The sequence below is a fragment of the Hyperolius riggenbachi genome, chromosome 5 (genome assembly GCF_040937935.1).
Source record: "Hyperolius riggenbachi isolate aHypRig1 chromosome 5, aHypRig1.pri, whole genome shotgun sequence".
Classification (NCBI taxonomy): Eukaryota; Metazoa; Chordata; class Amphibia; order Anura; family Hyperoliidae; genus Hyperolius; species Hyperolius riggenbachi.
Window position 1 is genome coordinate 254118122 of NC_090650.1, and position 26699 is coordinate 254144820.

Consider the following 26699-nt stretch of genomic DNA (forward strand, 5'->3'; position numbering starts at 1 on the left):
TCAGTGGTGGTTTTTGTACTGAACAGATAAACTGTAAAAATACAAGTGCACTATAAACTAAAACTAGATTAAGGCAACAAAGCATTTAACCTAACAAAATGGTTTCCTTTTAAGAGGAGAAATCTTGTGCTCTGTGTTCGTGAGTGATCAATGTGTTGCATTCATTGCAGACATTCCTGTATAGCAGCAGACAGCTGTAAAAGGCACAACTTTCTGTTTCACATACAGGTGTTGGACCCTTCATTAGTTAAACAGCGAGCACTTATTATACTGCAGGCACATGTCCAATTCTTTTTTTTATTTTCATGCAGCATGCCCAATGGAGGAAGTCCAAGCTGTGGCCTTTCACATGACATCATAAAAGTCTAATTTATCACCAGCCACCAAACATCTAGAAAATCATAACATCCTCTCAGGAAAACCGTGTGGAAAATAATCAGATTTACTTTGATGAAAGCTTTATTATATGTCCAGGCCTGACACTTTACACAGTAACCCTTTATAGAGTGTAAAAAGATTATTGGGGCAATATAGTCCTTTCTTCAGATAATTCCTAACTATTAATCTGTGAGGTTTTTTTTGAAAGAATGTCAAATAGAAATTCTGCTTGCATTGAAAGTAATTGATAAGATAAAGCTATATAATAACGTTTCATTTTCTGTTCATTACATTCAGAACTTGTATAGAGTAAAGCCTCTTCTCCTTCTGGTTAACTAAGGACTTAGTTAGGGCCTGAGCCCACTAACGCAGTTATCTGCTTCTGTCCGCTTTTCAGCATCTGTAACATTGATGTGTAACTGAAAAGCGGACACAACAGCGTCAGCGGGCTCAGGCCCTTAAACAGAAGTCTCAAGCAATTTGAAAGAAAACCCTGGCCTTGCAAGATGCACAAATCTACTTTTACACTTCTGTATACAGTAATAAACCTCTGCTACATAAAAGAAAATCTGAAGCGAGTTTACAAAAAAAAAAAAGATACTCTCCTAAGTAAAAGGATGGCTCTGGGTCCTATAGATCCTTCCTGTGCCGCCTACGGTGCCCGCGTTACAGTGCTGGATCCTCCAATAGTATAATCTGACAGATGGATTGGAGACTGCTCATTTCTGCCGCTATGGTAGGCTTCAGCAATCTTCGGGAGCCCAAGTGCTCCTGAAGACGGGCCATTCCATACTGCGCATGCAGTAGTGCAAGAATGCATGCTCCTGCATGCGCAGTACGGAGCGGCCAGTCTTTGGAAGCACTCAGGCATATTGCTATATTTCATTTTCATCCCACAGCTACTACAACTTTTTAGTAGATTTGCTGATAACTTGTGGCAACACTATAAAGTTTATTGTAAGACTTACTGCTTTGCATAGACTTCTGAACAAATGACTGAAAAGAATTCTGGGAATTCAAATTTTGCACAGTCCAAGATTCCTGAGGCTACTTTCCCACTAGATCCCTGCTGCTCAGGGTCCGTCTTTTTTTTGCGGTTTTCCACGCACGTTATTTAGATGTAACGCTCCCTTTCTCTGTGGCCGAGCAATGTTCTTTAATACACAAGTGCATTCTGTTTCTGGGGTATTGTGTGGACATGTTCATCTCTCTTTGTCTGTGTTGTAGCGGGTTATGCAATACACATAGTGTGAACTGGGACTTTTTGGGGTCGGTGGTATCAAACTGAGGAGTCTAGATTTACGCGGTCATGGGCATGCGTTGCCATAGTCAGCAATTGCGGGAGAAGAATATCCTTATATTGTTTATAGGTTTCAGAAGGGAGACCATCCGCCCCAGGGGCCTTATTTGCCATAGAAGCCACTGCAAGTCCTTCCAACGTGATTGGAATTTCCAATGAGTTCCTATCCTTCTGAGTCAGCAAAGCGAGAGGGATATCTTTTAAAAAAGCATCTCAGGAGTGTGTGACATTCTAGAAAGATATGGATCTGAATAAAATCTCTGGAGTTCTGAAAGAATTCCTTCTGTCATTAACCACAAGACCAGCTGGGGTTCTGAGAGCTGCAATAAAATTATGAGCCTGTTGAGCCTTAACAATGGTTGCCAATAAGTGACCTGTCTGATCCCCCTGATCAAAAAGGCCTGTTTGGTGAAGAATCGCTTTTGGTTAGCTTTTTTCAGTATAAAATTTTGATACTGGTCTTGAATCGCCAACCAATTTGCCTGATTCACCTCAGTAGGGTCAGAAATATATGCCACTTCCGCCTCCATAACTGCCATCGTATGTGCTTTCTCCCATTCCGTAGAGGCATTCTTAACCTTCCTGGCGGTAAGCCCGAGCTGAGCTCGGGCTATGCCGCGCAGGAAGATATCTCAGCCCCTGGTGGGGCGATTTGCTCCATTTAAAAGGCTGTACGCGCAGCTAGCACTTTGCTAGCCGCGCGTACAGCTTGATCGCCGCCGCTCTGCGGCGCTCGCTCGCAGCGGCGCAAGAGCCCCCCCGCCAGAGCCCTGCGCTGCCCGGACCAAGGAGTTCCGGGCAGCGCTATGGGCTGGATCGGAGGCGTCTGACGTCAGGACATCGGCTGACATCATTCCGATTGTCGCCATGGTGACAGGAGAAGCTAAACGGGAGCGCGTTATATACGCGTTCCCCCTGTTTGCTATTGATGCCGGCGACTATCGCACTAGAGGGACACATGCGCCCTCTAGTGGTGTTTCATGTAGCTACCACTCTGGTAGCTTTACATGAAACAAAAAAATAAATAATTAAAAAAAAGGATTTTTGCCTATATGGCAAAAAAAAATTAACCGCCAGGAGGGTTAAAGGAATACTGTAGGGGGTCGGGTGAAAATGAGTTGAACTTACCCGAGGCTTCTAATGGTCGTCCGGTTCACTTCAGGGATTTCAGACTTTAACCTCCTTAGCGTTTTGGACGTGCTGAGCTCGTCTAACGCCGGAGGGCACCGCTCAGGCCCTGGTGGGCCGATTTGAATAATTTTTTTTTAAACACGCAGCTAGCACTTTGCTAGCTGTGTGTTTCTCCGATCGCCGCCGCCGATCCTCTGCGTAATAGGGCCCCCCCGACCCCGTGCGCAGCCTGGCCAATCAGTGCCAGGCAGCACTGCGGGGTGGATCGGGACTCCGTGACGTCACAACATCAATAAGTCATTCCGTTCGTCGCCATGGGGGGAAGCCCTGGAGGAAATCCCATTCAGAACAGGATTTCCTGATGGGCATGATCGCCGGCGACGATCGGAAGGGTGGGAGGGAGGAAGCAGGGAGGGGGGGGGGGGATTATGTAGCTAGCACTAGGCTAGCTACATGATTAAAAAAAATAGGTTAAAAAAACCACCTGCGGCAATCAGAATGCCAGGGAGGTTAAAGTCGGAAAACCACTGTGCCTGCGCAGCCATGTCCTCGCTCCCGCTGATGTCACCAGGAGTGTACTGTGCAGGCACAGACCATACTGGGCCTGCGCAGTACGCTCCTGGTGACATCAGCAGGAGCGAGGACACGGCAATGCAGGCGCAGTGGTTTTCAGACTTTAAAGAGACTCCGTAACAAAAATTGCATCCTGTTTTTTATCATCCTACAAGTTCCAAAAGCTATTCTAATGTGTTCTGGCTAACTGCAGCACTTTCTACTATCACAGTCTCTGTAATAAATCAATGTATCTTTCCCTTGTCAGACTTGTCAGCCTGTGTCTGGAAGGCTGCCAAGTTCTTCAGTGTTGTGGTTCTGCTATGAACTCCCCCTTCCAGGCCAATCTATGCACACTGCCTGTGTGTTATTTAGATTATGGCAGATTCTCTCTTCTCTCTTAACTTTTACAAGCTGGATAAATCGTCCTCTGAGCTGGCTGGGCTTTCACATACTGAGGATTACAGACAAGGGCAAAGCTGTTTGCAAGAAGAAAAGAGCAGCCTGAAACTTCAGTGCATGAGAGCAGAAGGGTGAAAGAAACACACAATGATCTCTTGAGATACAAAAGGAATGGTGTATACAGCCTGCTTGTGTATGGATGTATTTTCTATGTGTGGACATGCTGTACATCAACCTACTTCCTGTTTTGGTGGCCATTTTGTTTGTTTATAAACAAACTTTTTAAAACTGTTTTTAACCACTTTTAATGCGGCGGGGAGTGGCGAAATTGTGACAGAGGGTAATAGGAGATGTCCCCTAACGCACTGGTATGTTTACTTTTGTGCGATTTTAACAATACAGATTCTCTTTAAAGTCTGAAATTCCACAAGTGAACCGGAGGCGGGGCCAGAGCATCGGAGAGTGGCTGTGCGGGCACAGCATGTCTGCGGGGGTCCATTCGAAGCCCCAGGTAACAACTCCTTTTGATCTATAGATTCATTTAAATTCAAAAAGCGCACAAATCCTGCATTATAGTGTCATGTGAGGAAATCAAAGGAAACTGAAATGCATTTAACTTCCTAAGAGCTGTGAGAGTGGATGGCGAGTCTCCCATTTGCATCGTAAGAATAATTGAAGAATGGTCCGACAAGCCATCATATAACATATTCTTTAATAGACAGCCTATTGGGCCAAAGTGCAGGGATTTCATCCTACAAAGTTAATCAACCCCCAAGTCAACTAGCTAATTGTACAAGCTGTTAGTCTGTATTTCTCCTGTCTGGGAAATTGCGGATGTTGCTAAAACCCAAGAGAAGCTGAAGATGTGTCTGACACTTCCACTGCCCAGTGGATCAACTGTATACACATCACCATGGCAACAGGGACAGGAGCCCTCTGCTGCGCATGCGCACTGACCCAGTTTGAAACATATTATATGGCGCTCACAGAATTAAATTTTAAAATGTGTGGCATTTGACTCTCTCAGCCAAAAAGTTTCCTGACCCCGGTCTAAAATCTACTAAACTCCCTAATATTGCAGCAATGCCTACTTAACACAAGGTATTTTCAAGTCTCATTTCAATCACAAAGGATTTTAAACTGAAACTAAAGACAGTGGGTAGAATAATGTACGGTAATATATTTTTTTACATGCTTTAGACAAATTCTGCATCCAGAAATACTGGTGTACAGCACAGATATAACCGTAAACAGAAAAAGCCATAAAATATAAATAAGAATAATGAAATCCCATTTGCATGCAGCTGTTTCAAGCTATTTGGCTGTTGTTGTTTCATAGCATGCATCAGGCTGGAAACTGTTAAACAACTTCTTGCTTTTGATGAATGTTCATTCATAGTGAAAGACAGGAAGCTGTGCCAGTTTTGCACAACCACAGAACAGTATGCTGGAGTACAACAGAGCATGGAGAAAAGAGCACCATACAAAATAAAGCTCACTGTCGAGGGCTGACTGAAAGGTAATGAGACTGTCCCTGTAATATGAGAGATTCGGTTTCAGCGATCCAGATAGACCTGCTGTGCTGGTGTTTGTGAAGAAACAAATCGAAGTGTCTAAACTTGCAGTTAAACCACTGTCTTCTTCAGTATTCTGTGACAGTGAGTGAAAGCCCACCATGTGTTCTCCTGATGGACACAGGAAGCAGAGTTTAAATGGCAGAGAGCTACCTTCCCAAACTCCGTTCCATATACTTGTTTCATTGGTGCTTTTCCTCACAGGAACGTCTTCATCCATCATAACACAAACTAGTTGCTTCCATTGACTGTGGCAGAATGCTGAAGAATAGGGCAGCTCAACTGCAGATACAGACCTATCAACATATGCAGTTCAGACACCAGCCCAGAAATACAATTTCCACCTACCTGAAAGTGAAACACGGCTATTTGTAAACCCTTCAATGAGCCCTCTTATAAACCAATCACAATCCACCTTGTACTGTTCTCCTTACATTTTGGTTATGTGAATTCTTGTGCCTATAGAATGCCTTACTCTGTCATCTGTCTGGAGGGATCTGCATACCACGATTTACCAAAATAAGTAAGCTAACCTTGCCTCTGATACTCACTGTAAATTGTTGGAAAGCGCATAAGAACATGGCTAAAAAGTAAAAATACTCACTCACACTCACACTCTCACTCTCACTCACACACTCTGTTATTGGCTGGAGACAATGGTAGCAGTTTTTGGATTTTACGTAATCTTACATGTTTAGTACATGAGTACATGCTACAAACAGGCTTCCTGTTGTAATATTCACAGCTAGGGTCCAGATATTTGTATTTAAAGAGTTAAACTTGTAATATTGTAGAAATGACTAACCAATCAGATTCTGCTTTGTGAGGTAAAGACCCCACACTTGCCACAATGTTTCTAGTTGTTTCTTAGGGAATCATGTTGTTCATGTTGTTCTGCAACGCTACATGAGTCAGGTTTGCTTTAAGTAAGCTAAATTGAGTAGTTCTGTGCAATGGTAGGTGTGGTACGTCTAGTGAAACTTCAGAATGTGTTATTGTTCAATCTCGTGTATGCCTGGTAAGTTGAATTGCTCCCTTTCCTGTGTTAATGGTGTAGTACAGACTGAAAGCAGATTATAATTTAATGGAGTGTTGTATTATGACTTTGTGTTGATTAATGTGTGTGTGTTGCATCCTTCGCACTGGCAGCGTGGAACATGCAGTGTAGGGGCCAGCTCCCTCCGGCTTGCTCCATTTACTGTTTTATCTCCAGTGTCAGTATGCTTGTCAGAGGCAGTGCTGACTGACTCCATTTCCCTAAGGTTGAGCTGAGGCATTGTTTGAGCACTGACTGAATTCTCTTGGCCCCCTCTGACGGACAATGCCGCTGATTCCTAACTTCCTGAGCAGACCAGACAGCTTGCTGTTTTCTTGTCGTCTCTTATCACCTCTGTCATTAAAATACACAACTGCTTTCATTTGTACTGATATTCACTAGTCTATATTGTAAGAGGGCACACTGTATATGTTGTCACTGTTCTGTCCTATCACCATTTTCCAGAGACCAGAGTGCATTTTTCCACCCTTGTGTATGGTGAAAATGCAGATTCTCATTTAGTGATAACTATTCTTTTTCCGCTTTAACATCTCTGGAGAAGGAAATGGCTGTGGGTTTGTTTTTTTTGTTTTTTTTTATACCTAAAACGGAGACCATTTAAGCAGTCAGCCTTTTTTGTAAATGATTTGTGCTACGTAGCATTTGTCTATTCAGTTTGTAGTTACCACAAGTTTATGCTGGGAGTAAATCCCCTAACATTCTTTCATTCCCTTGATACCTTGTCTGTTCCACTGCTGGAGATTTCTAGGAATGCTAAAAGAGCAATAGACGTCCTTCTCTTCTCCAGTCTGCAATATTGTGTACTCTGCATGTCCACTCAATCATCATTGGAGGGTAAAGAATCCCATATATCATAAACTGTGCATTACATAAGTGTACAGACCAAATAGCATGACCCAACTGTCTGATGTGTATACTTTTTTTTTCTAACTGCATGTCATTGTGTATTGTCATATGTTTATTACATTGGTTTGTGTCAACTAAATATTAATGCCTTCAGAAAAGTGAAGCATGGATAAGCTAGGGATCCATTATCCAGGGGTCCTTATTTTCACTTTATACATCCAGGTTCAGGGAAGCTTTTTATGCATGTTAATGAATGCGCTTGAAATATTTGAAGTAAATACAGGAAAAGGTTCTGAAACGCGGTACCTCTGATTATTTATACTTTTTAAAATGTTTTTATGTATTGATAAAATAAACATTTAAAAGGTAATGTTCGGAATTGTTTTTACAATATATAGCATGGGGTGAACCTTTTTTGAAAGATAATACAAACCATGATGGACTGTCAGTCAGAAGGGAGGTGTGGCTACAACTGAAAAGCAATCCCTTTCTCCATGTGTGTCATGTGACAAAAAGGTCAATGGTTCAGGCCAGCTGGGTGTGAGTAGTAATCTATCAACCTGAAAGAATCTCTGAACTGGTAGAGTGGGTAGTTTATTTTGTGAAAAATACTTTTTTGCTACGGATGTGCAAGAAGATGCTTATAGTACTCTTTCATGCAAACTTAATGCAGATTTTATGCAACTTGGATTTGGGCCAATAAAATGCACTCAGCTGTTATTGATTGATCCAATTCCAAGTTGTATACAGTCTGCATCACATTTACTGTATATGCAAGCTAGAATTAGATTCTAATTGTCAATCTCTTAAAAAATCATTTATCGGAAATATTTTTGTAAATATATTAAATGCATATAAATCTGTACCTGACCTGTGGCTAAAAGATCATAAAGATTTCAATATGGCACATACATAGAGAATGACAATTTAAAGTAAGAAAAGGCACAAATACTACTTGGCATCCCTGTACATAAGCAGTACATGAATTTCCAATATGTGAATGTAGTAACGTAAACGTGACAAAGCTGTTGCTAAGTTTGTTATTAAGGTTACGATCTCCAGAGCTGTCTTCCCTAGTCTTGGCATCACCACCCAGAAAGTCAGTGACCTGGAACAGCATGCAGGGCAGGAATTCATAGCTTACTGGCTGCATACTTGTGACAGCTAAATGTGTGCTACAGGCAGGCTCCAGATTAACTCTTATATTCTGGCATCCATATCGCAAAGTCTGTCATAATCCTAATACATTATGAGAGTGCATAATCCGATTTACCACACAACAAAGCCATCAGTATTTCCTGGAGTACAAGTAAAGTGAGTTCAGCTCAGCTATAGCTGGTTTTGAAGTGTTCATTGCCTAGATGTGTGACAGGTGTGTTTTTTAATGTAGATCCTGTATTCCTATGCCTGTAGGATCACTTTAACCACTTGAGGACCGGGCTCATTTGCGGTGACCTGTGCTGAGCGGGCTCTCCAGCCCACAGCACAGATCGTGTGGAGGCCAGGGCGACCAGACTCTAGCCCCCCCCCCCCCATTTTCCCCACTAGGGGATGTCCTCCTGGGGGGATCTGATCGCCGCCGGCTACATGTGGTTAGCGGGGAGGGGGCTCCTCAAAGCCCCCCTCGGCAGCGATTTCCGCCCTCCCTCTGTTTCCCTCCCTCTCCCTCTTGCTATGGGCGGCACAGGACGGTGATCCGTCCTGCGCCGCCTCTGATAGGCTTCAGCCTATCAGATGCCGGTGATCCCCGGCCAATCAGAGGCCGGGGATCGCCGATCTCCTTTACGGCACAGCGCCATATGATGTAAACACGGGATTCCTTCCCCACATGTTTACATTTAGCCTGTGAGCCGCGATTGGAGGCTTGCAGGCTGTTCACGGAGACGCCCTCCATGAACTGACATGGAACGGCTGCTCGAACGGGCGACCGTTTCAGTGGTAACACCACTTCGACCTGCCAACGCCTATCGGCGTTAGGTGGTCGTTAAGTGGTTAAAGGAGAACTCCGTGGCATGACTCAGCAAGTCATGTAATCGATGTCCCCTTTTCCCTGGCAAACCTCCTAATCACTCTGCCCAGCTTATAATTTATATTATTTGCCTTACAGCTATAAGGAGTTGTGTTGTCTGTAAAGACCATAACCTCTTCCCTCTGCCTGTTAATCACAATTAAAACAACCGGTGATGTAAATATTCAACAATTTGAAAGTCCAATTAAACTTACTGTGTGATAGTGTTTTCAGTAGTGTATAATCTCTGAATGCTTTTTTTGACTGGCATAAATGTTGTTTGCAAAGATTGTTGTCACTAGGGGGTTAAATTTTGTTTTATTTTTTTCCCTTAAAAGTAAAACTTTCATGGAGGTAATTTCTGCAAACAGCCATCCAAAACTACCACCCATCTAGCTGTTCCAGGTGAATAAAACTATACCAGAGTATGAGCACTGCAGCCAGCAGACTGGCATTTATAGGAGTGGCAGCCTCCCTGCTGTTCCTTTCAGCTGCAGTTTAACACCAACTTCATGTAGCATAGAATCAAGCTGTATTAACTAAGTTTTCACAGAAATGTAAGGGCTTGTTCATGCAAGCTGCTCGCTGCCACAAGTGTGCCCATGTCCACTGGCTTCCTGGCACAGGGTGCACATCCATTATTATAGAAACAAGTGGTTTATTATGTATTGACAGTTTGCTGACCCCTGTGTCCCCACATGCTGGGTGCCTATAAATATTTCTGTAGAGAGCAATTGTTTCTGATGACCTGTGCACACTGAGTGCAAGAGGCAGTACTTCAGGCATCAATAAATGTTTATATGACAGGCTAATGCACAAGCGTTATACTGAATTCTAGTGTGCCATTTTTTTTTTCCAAAACTAGCCCAAATAAGATGCTTTTATGCCAACTGACAGAGTAATATTGTAGGTCAGGCATGTAAAAAAGTCAGGCCAAATGTGGCCGGCTAAGCTTTTTATGTTGGCCCCCAAAGCTCTGTACAGTTAATTCAGGCTGTGGCTGCGGTGCTGCATGCAGGGGCCATTTTGTGTTGCTACACTGCCTACCTCTTTTATCACCTGTAGGTTATTAGAAACCACTGATTAGCAGCTGCCACTGTGCTAACTGCACACAGTATATCGGTTATTTCCCGTGGAAATGTTTTATTTGACAAAATGTCACAGGCATAGTTTACCCAACAGCAATCCGCAACAAATGTTTAACCACTTCCTGGTTTTGATACAGTATATCTACGCCCCTTGAGACTTCATCTCAGCCTCAAGGAGTGTATCTATATGTATTCCGCCGTGATCAACCTCCACGTGCAAGCTCCCCTAGCCACCCGTGAGTGCACTGATCAGTGAATGGGAACATGCGTTCCCAAATCCAATCAAGGTGCCTGTAATCAATGATCACCAGCATCAGTGAGATGCCAGTGGTCATTAACAAAGTGAGAAACACCCAAACCTATTACTAAATTGTTCACAGTACACAAGAATAAAGTGGGGCGACATCTAGTGGCCAAATAGTAAAAATACACCTACCTACATTAAATTGAATCCCGCATTAATTCACTCCTTACCGCCCCCGCTCTTCCATAGTTTTAACCCTCCTGGCGGTATGAAATTATTTTTTTTTTGTTAAATCATGTAGCGAGCCCAGGGCTCGCTACATGATAGCCGCTGCTCAGCGGCATGCCCCCGCCCGCTTCGATCAGGAAATTCCGTTCAAAGAACGGGATTTCCTGATGGGCTTCCCCCGTCGCCATGGCGACGGGGCGGGATGACGTCAGTGACGTCATTGGGAGTCCCGATCAACCCCTCGGCGCTGCCTGGCACTGATTGGCCAGGCAGCGCACTGGGTCTGGGGGGGGAGGGCGCTCGCCGCGACTGATAGCGGCGATTGGGCGCGGGGCGGCGGCGATCGGTGTGCTGGCGCAGCTAGCAAAGTGCTAGCTGCGTCCAGCAAAAAAAAAAAAATTAAGAAAATCGGCCGAGCAGGGCCTGAGAAAACCTCCTGCGCGGCTTACCCCGAACTACGTTCGGGGTTACCGCCAGGAAGGTTAAAAATAACACTTGTAAACTTTAACACTTAACTTTTTTTTATCTTAGGGACTCTACTTTTTTAATATGGATGTCATGAGGGTAGTTTCCTGTTATTTTTGCAAATAAGGGCGTGTAATGAGTGATCTAGTTTAAACAAATGCAAAACTGAAAAATACACCTGTATTTCCAAATAAAATATTGTCGCCACACATTATATGGTTACACACACTCACACTCATACTCCTACTCACACACTCACACTTACACTCTTATTGTCCCCACGTGCTTTCGGTGGAAGAGCCACTGTCCTTTGGAATAGACATACAGTAGGTGCTGTGTGATGACTCTAATGTTGAAAGTTATGAAGGTTGCTGGCTCCACTTTCCTGACCACCTATCTTGCAATGTAAAGTAAAAGGTCAATGAACCTCTAAAATTGGGAATATGCTTGTTTTATTATAAATATGAAGTGTTAATATTTAAGGTTTTGATATTTTACCAACCCTAACTTTTTTCTGTTGATTACTGCATTAATCGCCTGGAGCATATAATGTGTAGGCGTTCAGTAGCTATATTTGTTTTATTTGTGTATGAGCCGCTTAGGACCCGGTTTACACAGTTACTGCTGCATGTTACTGTGCTCAGACCAAGGTGACACTGTTGTCCTGACATTCACATGAGGGTAGTTGATGATGCTCATATGCTGCATGCAGCATTCTTCTAACCTCCCTAAACATTAATGCGCCCCACATGTATGGACAGGTTCGCCATGTTTTCTGCAGTGACGGGAGAGGTATAGGAGAGAGCTGCCTTGACACCGCAGATAGCAGTCTTTCAAGCATAAAGTGTGTGAATGAGGCCTAACATACTCCAGAGCTGCATGCTGCAATCTGCTCCAAGAACTGTGCTCTGCTCATTTAGTGTCGAAGCAACATGGTGATTAGGGGTGATCATTCATTGAGATGCAAATTTCACTTAATGCAGGATTCTGCACATTTTGAATGCCTATTTAGACAACTTGAAAATGGACCAATCGAATTCCACCTTGACTGGAATTGATCGGTCCATTTTCAAGCGGCATCATTGTGCATTGTTCTGCATCAACTCAGATATTACATGCATCTCATTGCCAATGCAATATCTCCAACCACAGACCCTGATTCAATATTTATTTTTCTCCTGAGTTTTCTGACAGGAGAGGTTTTCATTTCCGTTCCCCAGCAGGCAAGTAAAATAGGTACCAGCTGTAATGAAAATCAAGTGTCATATTACTTTTCATTGACCTTTATGTATTTATTTATTTTATTTTTTTTTGGGGGGGGGGGGGGGGGGGTACTTTGACTTTCCCATAACCTGGAGAAAAAAAAAATAACGATGTGTACAAAGACAAGTAAAATAAATTGGGACAGGTTCTTAACTCTAAAGGTGGCCATACACTGGTCGATTTGCCATCAGATTCGACCAACAGATAGATCCCTCTTTGATCGAATCCGAAGCGGAGAAGACCACCAGGGGACTGCGCCGGCTGGAGCAGGTAATGTATTACCTCTGTATTGCGTCAGTCGTCGGACATTCGAACGCCGCTAACGACGCACTCCCAACCCGCCGGCGACCGAGAAAAATCTTCCGCTTGGATGGGTCGACGGGAACAATCGATTTCGGACGGAAATCGATGGTTCTGTCAGCGGTGTGCGTGGCGATTTCACAGCCGTTTCGATCACTGTGATTGAAACGGCTGTATATCGGCGGGAAAATCGTTAGGTGTATGGGCCCCTTAAGTCATGCTGCTTCAGGTCACATGAGCAAATATAAAAGGAGGGCAGAAGCCTTTTGTGTGACTCAAGAAGATAAACATATGGGAGCAGTCATGTAACTATCAGATGGGTTCTCCAGATCTGTGGCAGGAGTTAGGGTGTAGATTGGTCATGCATATATCTGGGGGGGGGGGGGGGGGGAGTGATGACTATAGCTCTACTTTCATAGATGCCATTAAGTCTCCAGAACCCAACTAACTACACAGAAGAGACCTTTCAGTCCTTACAAATCTCAAGTATTGTATGTATTTATCACATGAGCGCTGAGAAATCATTACAATTTATTATTTCAGCCAGGCTTTGCCAGCACGGATTAACTATCCGCGAGCTGAGCTTGTTAACTGTGCTGTTTTTATTTGCGGTCGTAACATTTTAAAAATATCAATTACAATGATTAAATTAAAGCATATACATTTTCCGTCTATATCTTTCACCTAAGCAGGCAGAGTGAATGCAGTGCTCACACCCTGAAGCGGTGCTCAGGAAGTAGGGTATTTACATTTAAATGCTTTACATTTTTCACTGGGTTTAAAAAAAAAAAAATGGTTTCAGAAAGTAGTCACAGAACCATACAATATGTCCCTTTGTCTTTGGCTCCAAGGGGCACTCCAATGTATTCCCTGGCTATGCTGACTGGCTTAATAGCTCTGTAGGATTGTTTATTCAGCGGCTGTGCAACAACTTTGCTGTATCACTTCTGAAAATACTAATGTGTGTGTATATGTATGTATGTATGGATAGATAGATAGATAGATAGATAGTGTATATACAGATGTGTATATATAGATGTGTGTGTGTATGTGTGTGTATATATATATATATATATATATATATATATATATATATATATATATATATATATATATATATATAATTTTTTTTTTTTTTTTTCACATTTCAGCGCTGCGTCCATTCGTTTGCCAATAACTTTATCAATATTTGGGCTGAAATGATCTGTACATATTTTTTTCACCACCAATTAGGGTTTCTTTAGGTGGTACTTTTTTGCTAAGATTTGTTTTTTTATTCTAACTGCATTTTAATGGAAATAAATGTTTTTATAAGTAAATGTTTTTACTTGTTACTACAGAGAGCTAGCCACTTGGCCATCATGCAAATGTTCTTGTCTTCATATTATCCCATGGAATGGGATGTTATAGCGGACAATAGCCCTCTTGTATTATGGTTGGAGGTGATAGCAGTAAGGTCCGATTATGTAGAATAATTATTTTAAACTGAATTTATAAAATGATTTGTTACAAATATTCTATGTATTTACCTTTCAGTCAATCTGATCTCTGCCAAATGTGTCCTAATATCGGGAATCATTTGGGCATCTGATTATTAGAAGTACTTTTACCTGATGAAGTATACCTGTGTTATTGAGATATGGATGCCACCATTTCTATATTTTGCCAATACGTGTGTGTGTCTCCTGCTTCTGTCGCTGTAGCATGGTTTACAGAAATGGTAATGAGGGTGGAAGGCCTCGGAATTGTACCATCCTGTAAACTGCTGGTCTGTGAACCTATAGACATGTAGGCAGGTGTGCAGTTTGGGGGAGGTGTGGCTGAGGGCAGCTGAGAGACCTCAACTTGCAGTGTTTGGAGCAACTGCCTTCAGCCACGTGTGCATATGGGCTGTGGCAGTATTGTTGCAGTTTCCTGCAATGAAGATGCAGTTGTGTGCAGCTAAATCTCCTGTTGCCTTATTACTGACAAACCGTTAAAAAATGCCTAGAAAAAAACTGTGGTTGTCTAGATATTTCCATAGCTGCTGCCAGTTTAAAGGAGCCCTTATGATCCAGTGCAAACATGGAGATCAGGTGTTTGAGACTTCACTAGCTGTATATGGTTTCTGGGACAAAAACTAAAGTGGATTTGCTTAACTGCAACGCACTTGTGACATTTTAAAGAAAAATAAGCAATGTTCGCTCCCATCCTTTTCATTCTCTTTAAAGGGAGTCTCATGAAGCTGTGTGTGTGATTTAGACAAGACTGTTATATATGATTTTCTGGAAAGGACTTTGTGACCACAAGTTAAGTTACAGGACAATGACTTTACATGCTCTGCTTATAGCCTAAGGCACTGAGTGCACATACATTTCCACACCTTCTCAACACTGGAGTAGTTTGACATTTCTGTCAATTTGCTGTGTAATCTGTTATTGTGAAATCTGCCTTACCTGGCAATGGGAGGAACCAAAATGACAAATGACTCTCTTTCCTGTACAGAATTCAAAATTACAAATTTTGCAACTTCATATAGAGTTGCAGATACAGTAGACTTTTGTAAATATCTGGATCTCCATTGTGAAGTTTGTTGTAAGAGCAGAGTTTTACCCTTGTAGAACAGATCTTGACTTTTCACTACGGTACATTGTTCTGTGTGTGATGTGGAAGGACCCAAACAGAGGCTGTCTATTGTACTGCCTTACTTTAGTGCTTGTGTTTCACCTCAGGCTAGGACTGCCTCATAGTAAAGCTTTAACGTACACCTGAATTGAAGAAAAGTTACACATTTACCTCAGTTTTGTGAAGCCTTTGTGTGGTCCAGAGGCTTCACAGATCCTCTTGCAGCCCATTCATCTGGTACAGGGAACTCTCTTTAGTTGAATAGATATAAAGGGTCCCTGTGCTGGATAGGTGGGCTGCAGGCAGATCTGGGAAGCCTTTGGAGCATCCAGACGATTCCCACTACTGAGGTATGTGTAGAACCTTCTTTTTTCTTTCTTTCATTTTCCAATTCAATGTTTTCATTAAATGAATGAGAATTATGTATGTTTAATCTCTGATCCGCTTTAGCATTGAAGAACATACAGTAGCAAGAAAAAGTATGTGTACCCTTTGGAATTACATTTGTTTCTGCACAAATTGGTCATAAAATTAAAATATGATCTGATCTTTATCGGAGTCACAGCAATAAACAATCAGTCTGCTTAAACTAATACCACACAAATAATTAAAGGTTTCCATATTTTTACTGAACACACAATGGCCTCAATTCACTAAGCTTTATCAAACACTTTATCAAACGTTTGATAATTTACCTCATGGGTAAAATCTAATTTTGAATTCACTAAGGTGTTATATATTTATTGAATGTTTTATTGATAAAACATTCAATAATCTTTAACACCTTCGTGAATTCAAAATTAGATTTTACCCATGAGGTAAATTATCAAACGTTTGATAAAGTGTTTGATAAAGCTTAGTGAATTGAGGCCATTGTAAACATTCACAGTGCAGGTGGAAAATATGTTAACCCTTGTATTTAATAACTGGTTGAACCGAATTCGGCAGCAATAACTTCAACCAAACGTTTCCTGTAGTTGCAGATCAGACATGCACAACGATCAGGAGTAATTCTTGATCATTCCTCTTTACAGAATAGTTTCATTTCAGCTATATTCTTGGGATGTCTGGTGTAAATCGCTTTCTTGAGGTCATGCCACAGCATCTCAATCGGTTGAGGTCAGTACTCTGGGCCCACTCCAGAGGGTGTATTTTCTTCTGTTTAAGCCATTATGTTTATTTACTTCTATGCTTTGGGTAATTTCCCTGTTGCAACACACTTCTTCTGCTGAGCTTTACCTGGTGGACAGATGGCCTTAAGTTCTCCTGCAAATTGTCTTGTTAAACTTTAGAATTCATTTTTCCTTCGATGATCGCAATCTATCCAGGCCCTGATGCGGAAAAGCGGCCCCAAACCATGATGCCCCCACCACCATACTTCACAGTTGGGATGAGGTTTTGATGTTGGTGTGCTGTGCCTTTTTCTCCACACATAGTGTGTGTTTCTACCAAACAACTCAACTTCATCTGTCCATGGAATATTTTGCCATTACTGCTGTGGAACATCCAGATGCTCTTTTGCAAACTTAAAACGTGCAGCAAATTTTTTTTTTTTTTTTTTTTTTGACAATGACTTACTCTGTGATATCCTCCCATGAACTCCATTCTTGTTTAGTGTTTTACATATCGTAGATTCGCTAACAGGGATGTTAGCATATGCCAAAGACTTTTGTAAGTCTTCAGCAGACAGTCTAGGATTGTTCTTCACTTCACTGAGCATTCTGCGCTGTGCTCTTGCAGTCCTCTTTACAGGTCGGCCACTCCTAGGGAGAGTAGCAGCAGTACTGAACTTTATCCATTTATGGACAATTTGTCTTACCGTGGACTGATGTACAGCAAGACTTTTGGAGATACTTTGATAACCCTTTCCAGCTTTATGCAAGTCAACGATTCTTAATCGTAGGTCTTCTGAGAGTTCTTTTGTTCATCATTCACTTCAGGCAATGCTTCTTGGGAAAATCAAACCCAAAACTGGAGGTTTTTTTTTAATTTATTTATTATAGGACAGGGCAGCTGTAACTAGCACCTCCAATCTCACCTCAATGATTGGACTCCAGCTGGCGAACACTTCACTCCAATTAGCTCTTGGAGATATTAATGTAAGGGTTCACATACTTTTTCCACCTGCACTGTGAATGTTTGCATGGTGTGTTCAATAAAAACATGGAAACATTTAATTTGTGTGGTATTAGTTTAAGCAGACTGTGATTGTCTATTGTTGCGACTTAGATGAAGATCAGATCACATTTTATGACCAATTTTGAGCAGAAATCCATGTAATTCCAAAGTGTTCACTTACTTTTTCTTGCTACTGTATAGCATTCAGAGACACATGGACTGTATTGCTTATAGAAATTTCTATTAGATTCAAAAAGTTTGTAACCCTCATCTGCTCCATAAGAATACAGTGAGTATTAAGGCTGGTCAGTGAAATAATTAAATTGATGCAGGATTATGCAAATTTATGCAAAATGAATCCGCTTGAAAATAAACCAAACAGTGTAATCTGATTGCAAATTTATGTCGCTTGAAAATGATACAAACTTGGACACTGTCCAATCACAATGTCTCCATAACGCTTTGGAATAACTGCTCTACACACTTACATGCTTGAAAGTAACATTTGGCATTATTCCCTGCACTGGATAGGGCTGAATTGAAGGGACTGCTTTTTTCTCAGCAGTAGTGAAGAGTTTCATATCAACACTAAGGTTATCAAGCTTATGTGTTTACTTTCCCTTAACCTCTTGCCGACCGTGTCACGCCGATGGGCGTGGCCGCGGCAGCAGCCCAAGGACCGCCTAACGCCAATTGGCGTAAAGTCCTGGGGCTCTGTTTTGAATGAGATCGCGCGCATGCTGCACGCGCATCTCATTCTCGGAGGGCGGAGCTCCGCCCCCTCTTCAGTCTCCGATCGGGAGACTGTTAAACGGCGTGATCGCCGTCTATTTACCTGTACAGCGCTGCGATCGGTAGCACACACGGCTGTCCCCCTGGGACACTGGAGAGCGATCGGCTCTCATAGGCAGAAGCCTATGACAGCCGATCGCCACAATTGGCTGGCTGTGGGGAGGGAGGGAATATTTTTAAAGTAACACACTTTTTTTAATAAAAACATTTGCACCAAAAAAATAAACAATCTGGGGGCGATCAGACCCCACCAACAGAGCGCTCTGTTGGTGGGGAGAAAAGGGGGGGGGGGGGGAAATCACTTGTGTGCTGTGTTGTGCAGATCTGCAGCTTAGTCTTAAAGCTGCAGTGGCCCATTTTGCTAAAAATGGCCTGGTCACTAGGGGGCTTTAGCCCTGCAGTCCTCAAGAGGTTAATGACATATTAGTCTGCATTGTCAGATAAAATTATTACACAGTCATAAACTGGCTTTCTCACTTCAAATTTATGTGGCTGTACAAAAACATAAAACAATAGCATTAAGTGCAATAACATTGTATCGCCTGTTGTTTAACTTCAGCACGGAGGACCAGGCAGGCTGTATATATTGAGCATTCCATCTTCTTAGGGAAGTCAGGGTTTGCCCATTGTAAAATCTTTCCTCTCCCTGATTTACATTCTGACATTTACCACATGGTGACTTTTTTACTGCTGGAAGGTGATTTAACTGCTGCATGCTTTTTTTGGCAGTTGGAAACAGCTGTAAACCGCTATTTCCCACAATGCAACAAGGTTCACAGACAGGAAACTGCCAGGAATACCAAGGTCCTCAGAGTTTCTTGTGGGTGGGGTTTCATTACAATATCAGCCATACAGAGCCCTCTGATTGAAAAGGAATAGATTTCTCATGTAAAAGGGGTATCTGCTACTGATTGGGATGAAGTTCAATTCTTGGTCACAGTTTCTCTTTAAGGTTACAGACAATATTTAGGGGTGACATACAGCAATAAGACAATACATGAATACATGCAAACCAGATCACGCAACACTGTAGGAGTTCCCATTATGCGTCCCAGTATGTCCCAAAATCACTGTTTGGTATACTGGCATAATGTACCCAGCTTAGCTTTTACCGCTAGTGCAGCAGAAAACAGGTTACACTTTAAAAGCATAAAAAACTCAACCTTTTGGCATTAAGGTCTTAAGTTTAAGCCTTTTGTCTTGACCACATGTTTCCGTTTAGTCGGACATTTCATTTGTTGTTGTGTTTGCTTTGTGATTTACTCCTGTTTTAAACAAAGCAAGACAATAATTTGAACCAGTCGATAGAGAAACCTGACCAGTGAGCGGCACAATTGAATTTCTTGTATGCCTCCATCCTTGTTATAGAATGTGGTTTAGACATATAAGAAGGAGAAATGTGAACAGATTTATCTGTCTGCTGTTCAGATAAATGCAGACCATGAACTGTAACCAAAGTAATTTCATGTATACGAAGTGGGATGTGTGTATGTGTCTGGCTTTTCAGCAATGGCACATAGTGATTTGTGGTTGAGATGATGGAGCTGGGTGAGTAATCAGTTACAGGAGCCTAGCCCTGACATTACCTTTCACCCTACACTGAACATTGTCCCTAGAAGGACCTTCTGCTGCTGCTGCCTCAGGCTTTAGCTTGATTTCATTGTTTAGGACAAATTGGTGCTACTTAAGGATGCTAAAATGGAAATGTTCTGGAGACCTGGCTCAGTGCAGAGACTGTAACAGTTTGATGACACAGAGTTGCTAAAGTGAACAGATGTTAATGTGAATTATACCTGTGCTTATTACCAGGGTTTTCTCACTCCTCTGATGTAGATTTATGTGGTGGTGTCCTTGGCTCCTGTTTCACACTTATGTTTGTTTTTGTTATATTGTGAAGCTAAGCGGGGAAAAAATATTCAGCACAGTTTTGCTCACAACGTTAATTTTTCACTTTCATTCTGCCCTGTATTGATTCTGCTTGTAAACAAAGCCTTTACACCCATCCATCTTCCCTCCAAATCAATGGTCACGGCCAGTTTAGGATGGTGCTTGAGTTTTAGGACTCAAACACCTGCAGTGTTTTTTTGCCAGCGTTTTGAAAATTCTCTCCCATTAACTTGAATGAGAATCACGGTAAAATTGCAGCAATTTTTCAAAATCATGGAAAAATGGGCACAAATGATTTTACCACGAATTTTAATTCAAATGAATGGAAGAGCGTTTTCTAATGCTGGCAAAACTCAGGCAAAAAAAACGCAAGTGTGATTGAGCCCTTTTACTGTACATAGGTATTATTGCTCTCACTCTTTATCCAGCAGTGTAAAGCACGGATGCCCATACTAAACCACTTGACCACTGAAGGGTTTTTACCCCTTTAGGGCCAGAGCAATTTTAACCTGTCATTTCTCCTCCCATTCTTTTATCAATAACTTAATCACAACGAAATGATTTGTATCTTTTTTTCGCCACCAATTAGGCTTTCTTTGGGAAAAAATCGAAAACTGAGAAATCATTTTTTTTTTCAGTCATTAGTGTTAAAATAACATTCTACTGTGGATAAAGCCCACACATTTTATTTACCCATTTGTTCCGGTTATTACGCCATTCAAAATATTTCCCTAGTACAATGTACGGCGCCAATATTTTATTTGGAAATAAAGGTGCATTTTTTTCAGTTTTGCGTCCATCACTAATTACAAGCCCGTAAATTTTAAAAACAGTAATATACCCTTTTGACATGCCTATTAAAAAAATATTCTGCCCCTATTTATGTATTTTATGTAATTTTTATTTTCTATACAAAAAAGTTTAGAAGAGTATGGTAGGGTAATAGTTCATTTTAGATGGCAAGTGTTGGTATTTTTATTAAATAAAATGCATTTAGATGTAGTTTTACTATTTGGCCACAAGATGTCCACGCCCATTTTTCTGATTCGCGTATGTAAGTACGTGAATCGGAAGTAATGCTTGGCACTATAAATCTAGGAACATACAATGATGCGGGTATCTAATAGACGCCAGCGTTCGTTGACAAGGGGACTTAGATTAATGAATGGGAACTGCATCCCCATTCATTCATCTCCCCAGTAATGGGCGGCGACGCGAGCGACTGCCGCTGAAGACGTGTACTCACGGCCCTGGGGCTTTAAGTGAAGTTTTCCCAGGCTGTGATTATACTGTTTCTGGTGCATTAAATAGTTAAATTATATACTGTTAATTTCCTGTCATGTAAAAATGAAGCGCTGAGTCAGACATTTTGCCGAAATTTGTGTAAAGACTGTCCAAAAGAAGCTTTTGTGTTAATGCTGGCCTTATGGTTGATGAATACAGTGAATATGTTGGTACTTTATAAATCAATAATACAGTGGTCAGTACTGCAACGTGCATTTATTGTAGCTTATTGGCCAATCCCCTATAGCTAGGGCTATCCCCTACAGCTGCACGAAGGCTACTAGAGAAGCCCTGCAGCGAGTTGTTAAAACAGCAGAAGCCATTATTGGCACTGAACTACCATCACTGGAACTTTTGTATAATACTCGCAGCGTGAGAAGGGCCAAAAACATTATCAAGGACAACACTCACCCTGGAAATGCCTGGTTTAAGCCCTGGAAATGCCATCCTCCCACCATCTGCTGTTCAACCGCGATCAGCCCTGGTAACTTGTTTAAATATCTGTAATACCTGGCATATGTGTATAATTTCTTCTCTTCCTTATTACGATCACTATGTTCCCTATATGCACCGTGGGGTTGTCATGAAAAGTAATTTCGTTGTGTTACACAATGACAATAAAGTGAATTGAATCCCCTATAGCTAGTCTATACAAATTTCAAATGTGTTTCAACTTGCAGAAAAAAGATAGAACCATAGAGACACACAGACATATATACTGTACATGCGCGCACACATGCACACATACACATACACATACATATACATGTGCGCGCACACACATATGCACACACACACGTACACACACACATGCACACACGCATGCACACACGCATGCACACATACATGCACATGTACACACACACATACATACACATGTACGCTCACATGCACATGCACACGCACATGCACATACACATGCACACACATGCGCACACGCACATGCACATGCACACGCACATGCCCACGCACATGCACACGCACATGCACACGCACACGCACATGCACACATACATGCACACATACATGCACACACACATGCACACACACATGCACACACACATGCACACACACATGCACACACACATGCACACACACATGCACACACACATGCACACACACATGCACACACACATGCACACACACATACATATGCACACACTGTATGTATTTTGATATTGCAGTTTATATATTGCATAGGCTGTTGCCATATGAATATTGCTTGCTTTATGTCATTATGTTCCTATGTAGAAAAGCTAATTGCTGTTTTCTGTTCTGCTCAAGGAATTCCTCCAAGGAGACTGCAGCAAAGCCAAACAGAAGCTAGGCTGGACACCCAAAGTTACATTTGAAGTAAGTGCTTCCATAATCCAGTTCACATAGTGTGCAGATGAATGTTTTTCTAGTTTTAATTTACTTTATTCCTGCAGACCAACTACAATCTAACTTTCAGACTAGAAAACAAAATCTGTTACGTGCACTTCACTGCTACAAAAGCGCAGTTCCTTTTTTTTTTTTTTTTTTTTTTTTTTTTCTTTTGTGGCACATGAATGGTCCGTGGCAATGGGCAGCTTGGATGTAGACAGAGGGTTCTGGGGTTCAGCACAAGTGGTTGTGGAGGAACTCACCTGCCCCTCCCACTCAGTCTCCTTCCTGTCCATCCACAGGAGAAGACTGGGCCTGGGAGACGGGCATTGTCCAGAGGGGTACAGGGATGGCAAATTCTAAGTTAATACAATTTTCTCCTATACATTAATACTGTCATTTCCAAGCATTCATTACTGGTTTAATCATAGACTGTATATTCAAATTTGTTTAACCACCCTGGCGTTCTATTACCTGCAAGGAAATGAGCAGCGCTACTTAAAAACAGACTAGTGCCTACCTGCAAAAGAGTGCAAGCCCCACTTGTGGGGTCGAATACACACCGAGCATACACATGACCTGTCTACCACTAGAGGAGGATGTTGGTTTCCATTAACAGCTTGCATGCAACCTATTAAGTACTCGTCCCTCCCACTGCGAAGAAGTCAATCCTCCATGGGAGGGGCCTAACACTAACTAAATCCTAACCTATGTATATGCATAGCCTGGGTGCGGCTAATCAAATAAAATCGAAAATTGCGCAAAAGGTGGATCAGCGCAACACCAGGCCGCCTCCGAATGGCCTCCATCAGAGATGCGCTGAGCCCCCCCAGGAACTACAAACGCACCTTGAACCCAAACAGAAGCTCTGCATATACACCAAAAGCATGGCTGTTAAGTGGGAGCAGCTGACCAAAAACGAATTACATTAGTACATAGCAAGGAAATGAGCAGCGCTACTTAAAAACAGACTAGTGCCTACCTGCAAAAGGTGTTGCGCTGATCCACCTTTTGCGCAATGTTCTATTTTTTTACATTTTTTTTTTAAATCATGTAGCTAGCCTAGCGCTAGCTACATGATGCCCCCCTCCCTGCGGCGTCCAGCGCGTAACTTCAATCGCCGCCAGCGTGTACCCACGTAAGGAAATCCCGTTCTAAACAGGATTTCCTTAAGGGCTTCCCCCATCGCCATGACGACAATCGCGATGACGTCAACGTCGTCGTGACGTCAGACGGAGTCCCGATCCACCCCTCAGCGCTGCCTGGCACTGATTGGACAGGCTGTGCAGGGGTCTCGGCGGGGGGGGGGGGGGCGGCGGTTACGCGGCGTCGATCCGGACCAACACACAGCAAGCAAAGTGCTTGCGTGTTTTAAAAAAAAATTGTGAAAATCGGCCCAGCGGGGCCTGAGCGGCTCCCTCCAGCGGTCATGGACGAGCTGAGCTCGTCCATACCGCCAAGGAAGTTAAATATAAGTTATCATTTTGGAAAAAAATTCTTGTAATGTTTGTTTTCCTTCATCAAGCCCGAATACCCCCTATACCCTCAGGGATAGGCGGACCACTTGTTGAGAACTTAAGGTTTAAACAATATAGCAAGAGTTATGGACCACAAATTGATGTATGAAGCCTGTTTATCTTATATGCTGCCTATACTTAATGCAGATGTTAGGGAGAGGTAGAAAAACTCTGGGAAACTGCACTTTAAACCCAACCAATAGAAGCTATGCAATAAGGTAACCTGAATAGAACTCATAAACAACAAACTTTGGCTCCCTGCACACTGCAAATCCATTTTCTAATTCAGATTTTCACTGAATACATTCAACAGAAAAACGGATTAAAAAAAACGCAGCATGCAGTAAAGATTAAAAATCGGAATCGGAGGTAAAAACCAATTAAAAAGCGGAATCGGAAATGCATGCAGTGTGCAAGAGGCCTTTAGAAGGTGTGCACTGTATCGAAAAAGGAATATCTAGATAATGATCCACAGTTATATGTACTCGTTGCATAAACACCGCTATGGATTCAGAAACAATCAAAAATCAAATGTTCATACCATGAAAAATGTACAGTTTCCTGCTAACTGAAATTGAACAGGCAAAATGTAATGGCCACGTTCACATTGGCGGGTTGTAATGGGGTGTAGCGACAGCTTTCTAATGCAGCTTACCACACTGCAATGCAACACCTATGCGACATTCAGTGTGGCAGGTGCGTTGCACTATAACCGGTTGTGGTATGGTAAAGCACTGCATGCCTTGTTACTGCTAACAGTAAAAGTGAAGAATACTTTTAATTGTATGCTTTACTGTACCCGACACAACACAATATGTGGTGCCAAAATTATTTGTATAGAAGTATATTCTGGTCTTGAAGGAATTTTTTTTCATTTTTATTCTCCATATAAGTAGCGCTCCACTTTAATATGTTGATCCATTTTCAGCGGGAGAGCAGTAATTAAAAAACAATTCTGGACAAGGGCTTAAATTTGTCAATGTGTATGCTCTCTGGTTGGGCCTTTCAGATTTCAGAGCAGTATCTTAGGGCAGCATTTCAACAGGGAGGCTGACTGCACTGTCTGACATTAGAGATGGTCAATGAGATGCAAATCATTCTGAGTTGAAGCAGGAAGTCAGAATGAGGTGGTCAGTGGCTGGATAGTGTACTGGTTAAGGGCTCTGCCCCTATTCAGTCAGCTATGACCCAGAGGAGGGTTCTAAGCTTTTGTCACCTAAAAGCAATTTTAGCATTTTAATGAATGGTACAAACTACACAAATGAAAATGAAAGTGAGATACTGGAGGTGAATCTTTGGTAGAGGTTTATTTTAGTGTTATACGTTGAAAATACAATGATGGCTTCTATTTTAGAGCAATGAATGTAAATGCTTTGCTTTAGTGTAAGCAGCCAATGCACTGTGTCCAGCGATATATAATGATGTGGCTGACTACCATTTATTTCTTTTATTTCAGAAACTGGTCAAGGAGATGGTAGAATCAGATATTCATCTAATGCAAACCAATCCCAATGCCTAAAATGGGAAAAGCATCCAATGGATTGTGGACAAGCAGCCAGTTGTAGATCATGCCATCCAATCATTCCTCTATGTAAATTTCTCACATGTCAAATACGGTTCACATGACTGTTCAGAATGACTAGAAGCAGTAAAAGCGGTTGTGTGTGAAATTTTCCCTGTTATGACTCCATTATGGAAGGCTTTATTTTGCTGTCCAGTCTGTGCTGCTGTATGGGGGAAGGATTTTTGTATCACTTGAAAATAATCATGGGGATCTTTTTTCTATCTTTTTCTTGTGCCTGTCATAACTAAATAAATTTCTTTGCAATGAAATACGTGACTGCATATTTTTCATTGGCACATAAGAAAATAACAAGTATAAATTATGTAATGTAATGAAAAAATGCAGCTGTCACACTTCTCCTTGGCTTCCCTGCATGGCAAGTCCCTGACTGAGCTCCCAGACTTCAGACAACCTGTTTCTTCTGGGTCAGGGAACCTCTAAACAGGACTGTCATGGGATGAAGTCCAAAGCCAGGTGCTGACAAGCTGCTCACACATTTTATCTGAATGCTAAGGGGCCATTCACACACTCACAATCTAGGTTTTAGGACATAAATGGCACCTAAAATGGGTGGAGGGTTTGGCTTCATTATTTTCAAAGCAAATCACACCAAAAACATATTTAAAATGCCCATAAAACAAGCCTTGCCTTATTTCATGAAAATGGAGAGTGGTGAATGTAGCTTAACCACCCGAGCGTTACGCCGCTCAGGAGGCTTTGCACTACTAGTCC

At 42.0% G+C, this 26699-nt stretch overlaps 1 protein-coding gene across 1 annotated transcript in view; it reads left to right on the forward strand.

Moving 5' to 3' along the window:
- Nucleotides 1-26236, forward strand: part of GMDS (GDP-mannose 4,6-dehydratase) — an 863777-nt gene extending 837541 nt beyond the window's left edge. Inside the window, exons 11-12 of the mRNA XM_068234599.1 lie at nucleotides 22806-22874; nucleotides 25860-26236. Of these exons, the coding sequence (XP_068090700.1) occupies nucleotides 22806-22874; nucleotides 25860-25922 (132 nt within the window). The 3' untranslated portion in view covers nucleotides 25923-26236. The remainder of the gene's footprint in view (nucleotides 1-22805; nucleotides 22875-25859) is intronic.
- The last annotated feature ends 463 nt before the right edge of the window (nucleotides 26237-26699 follow it).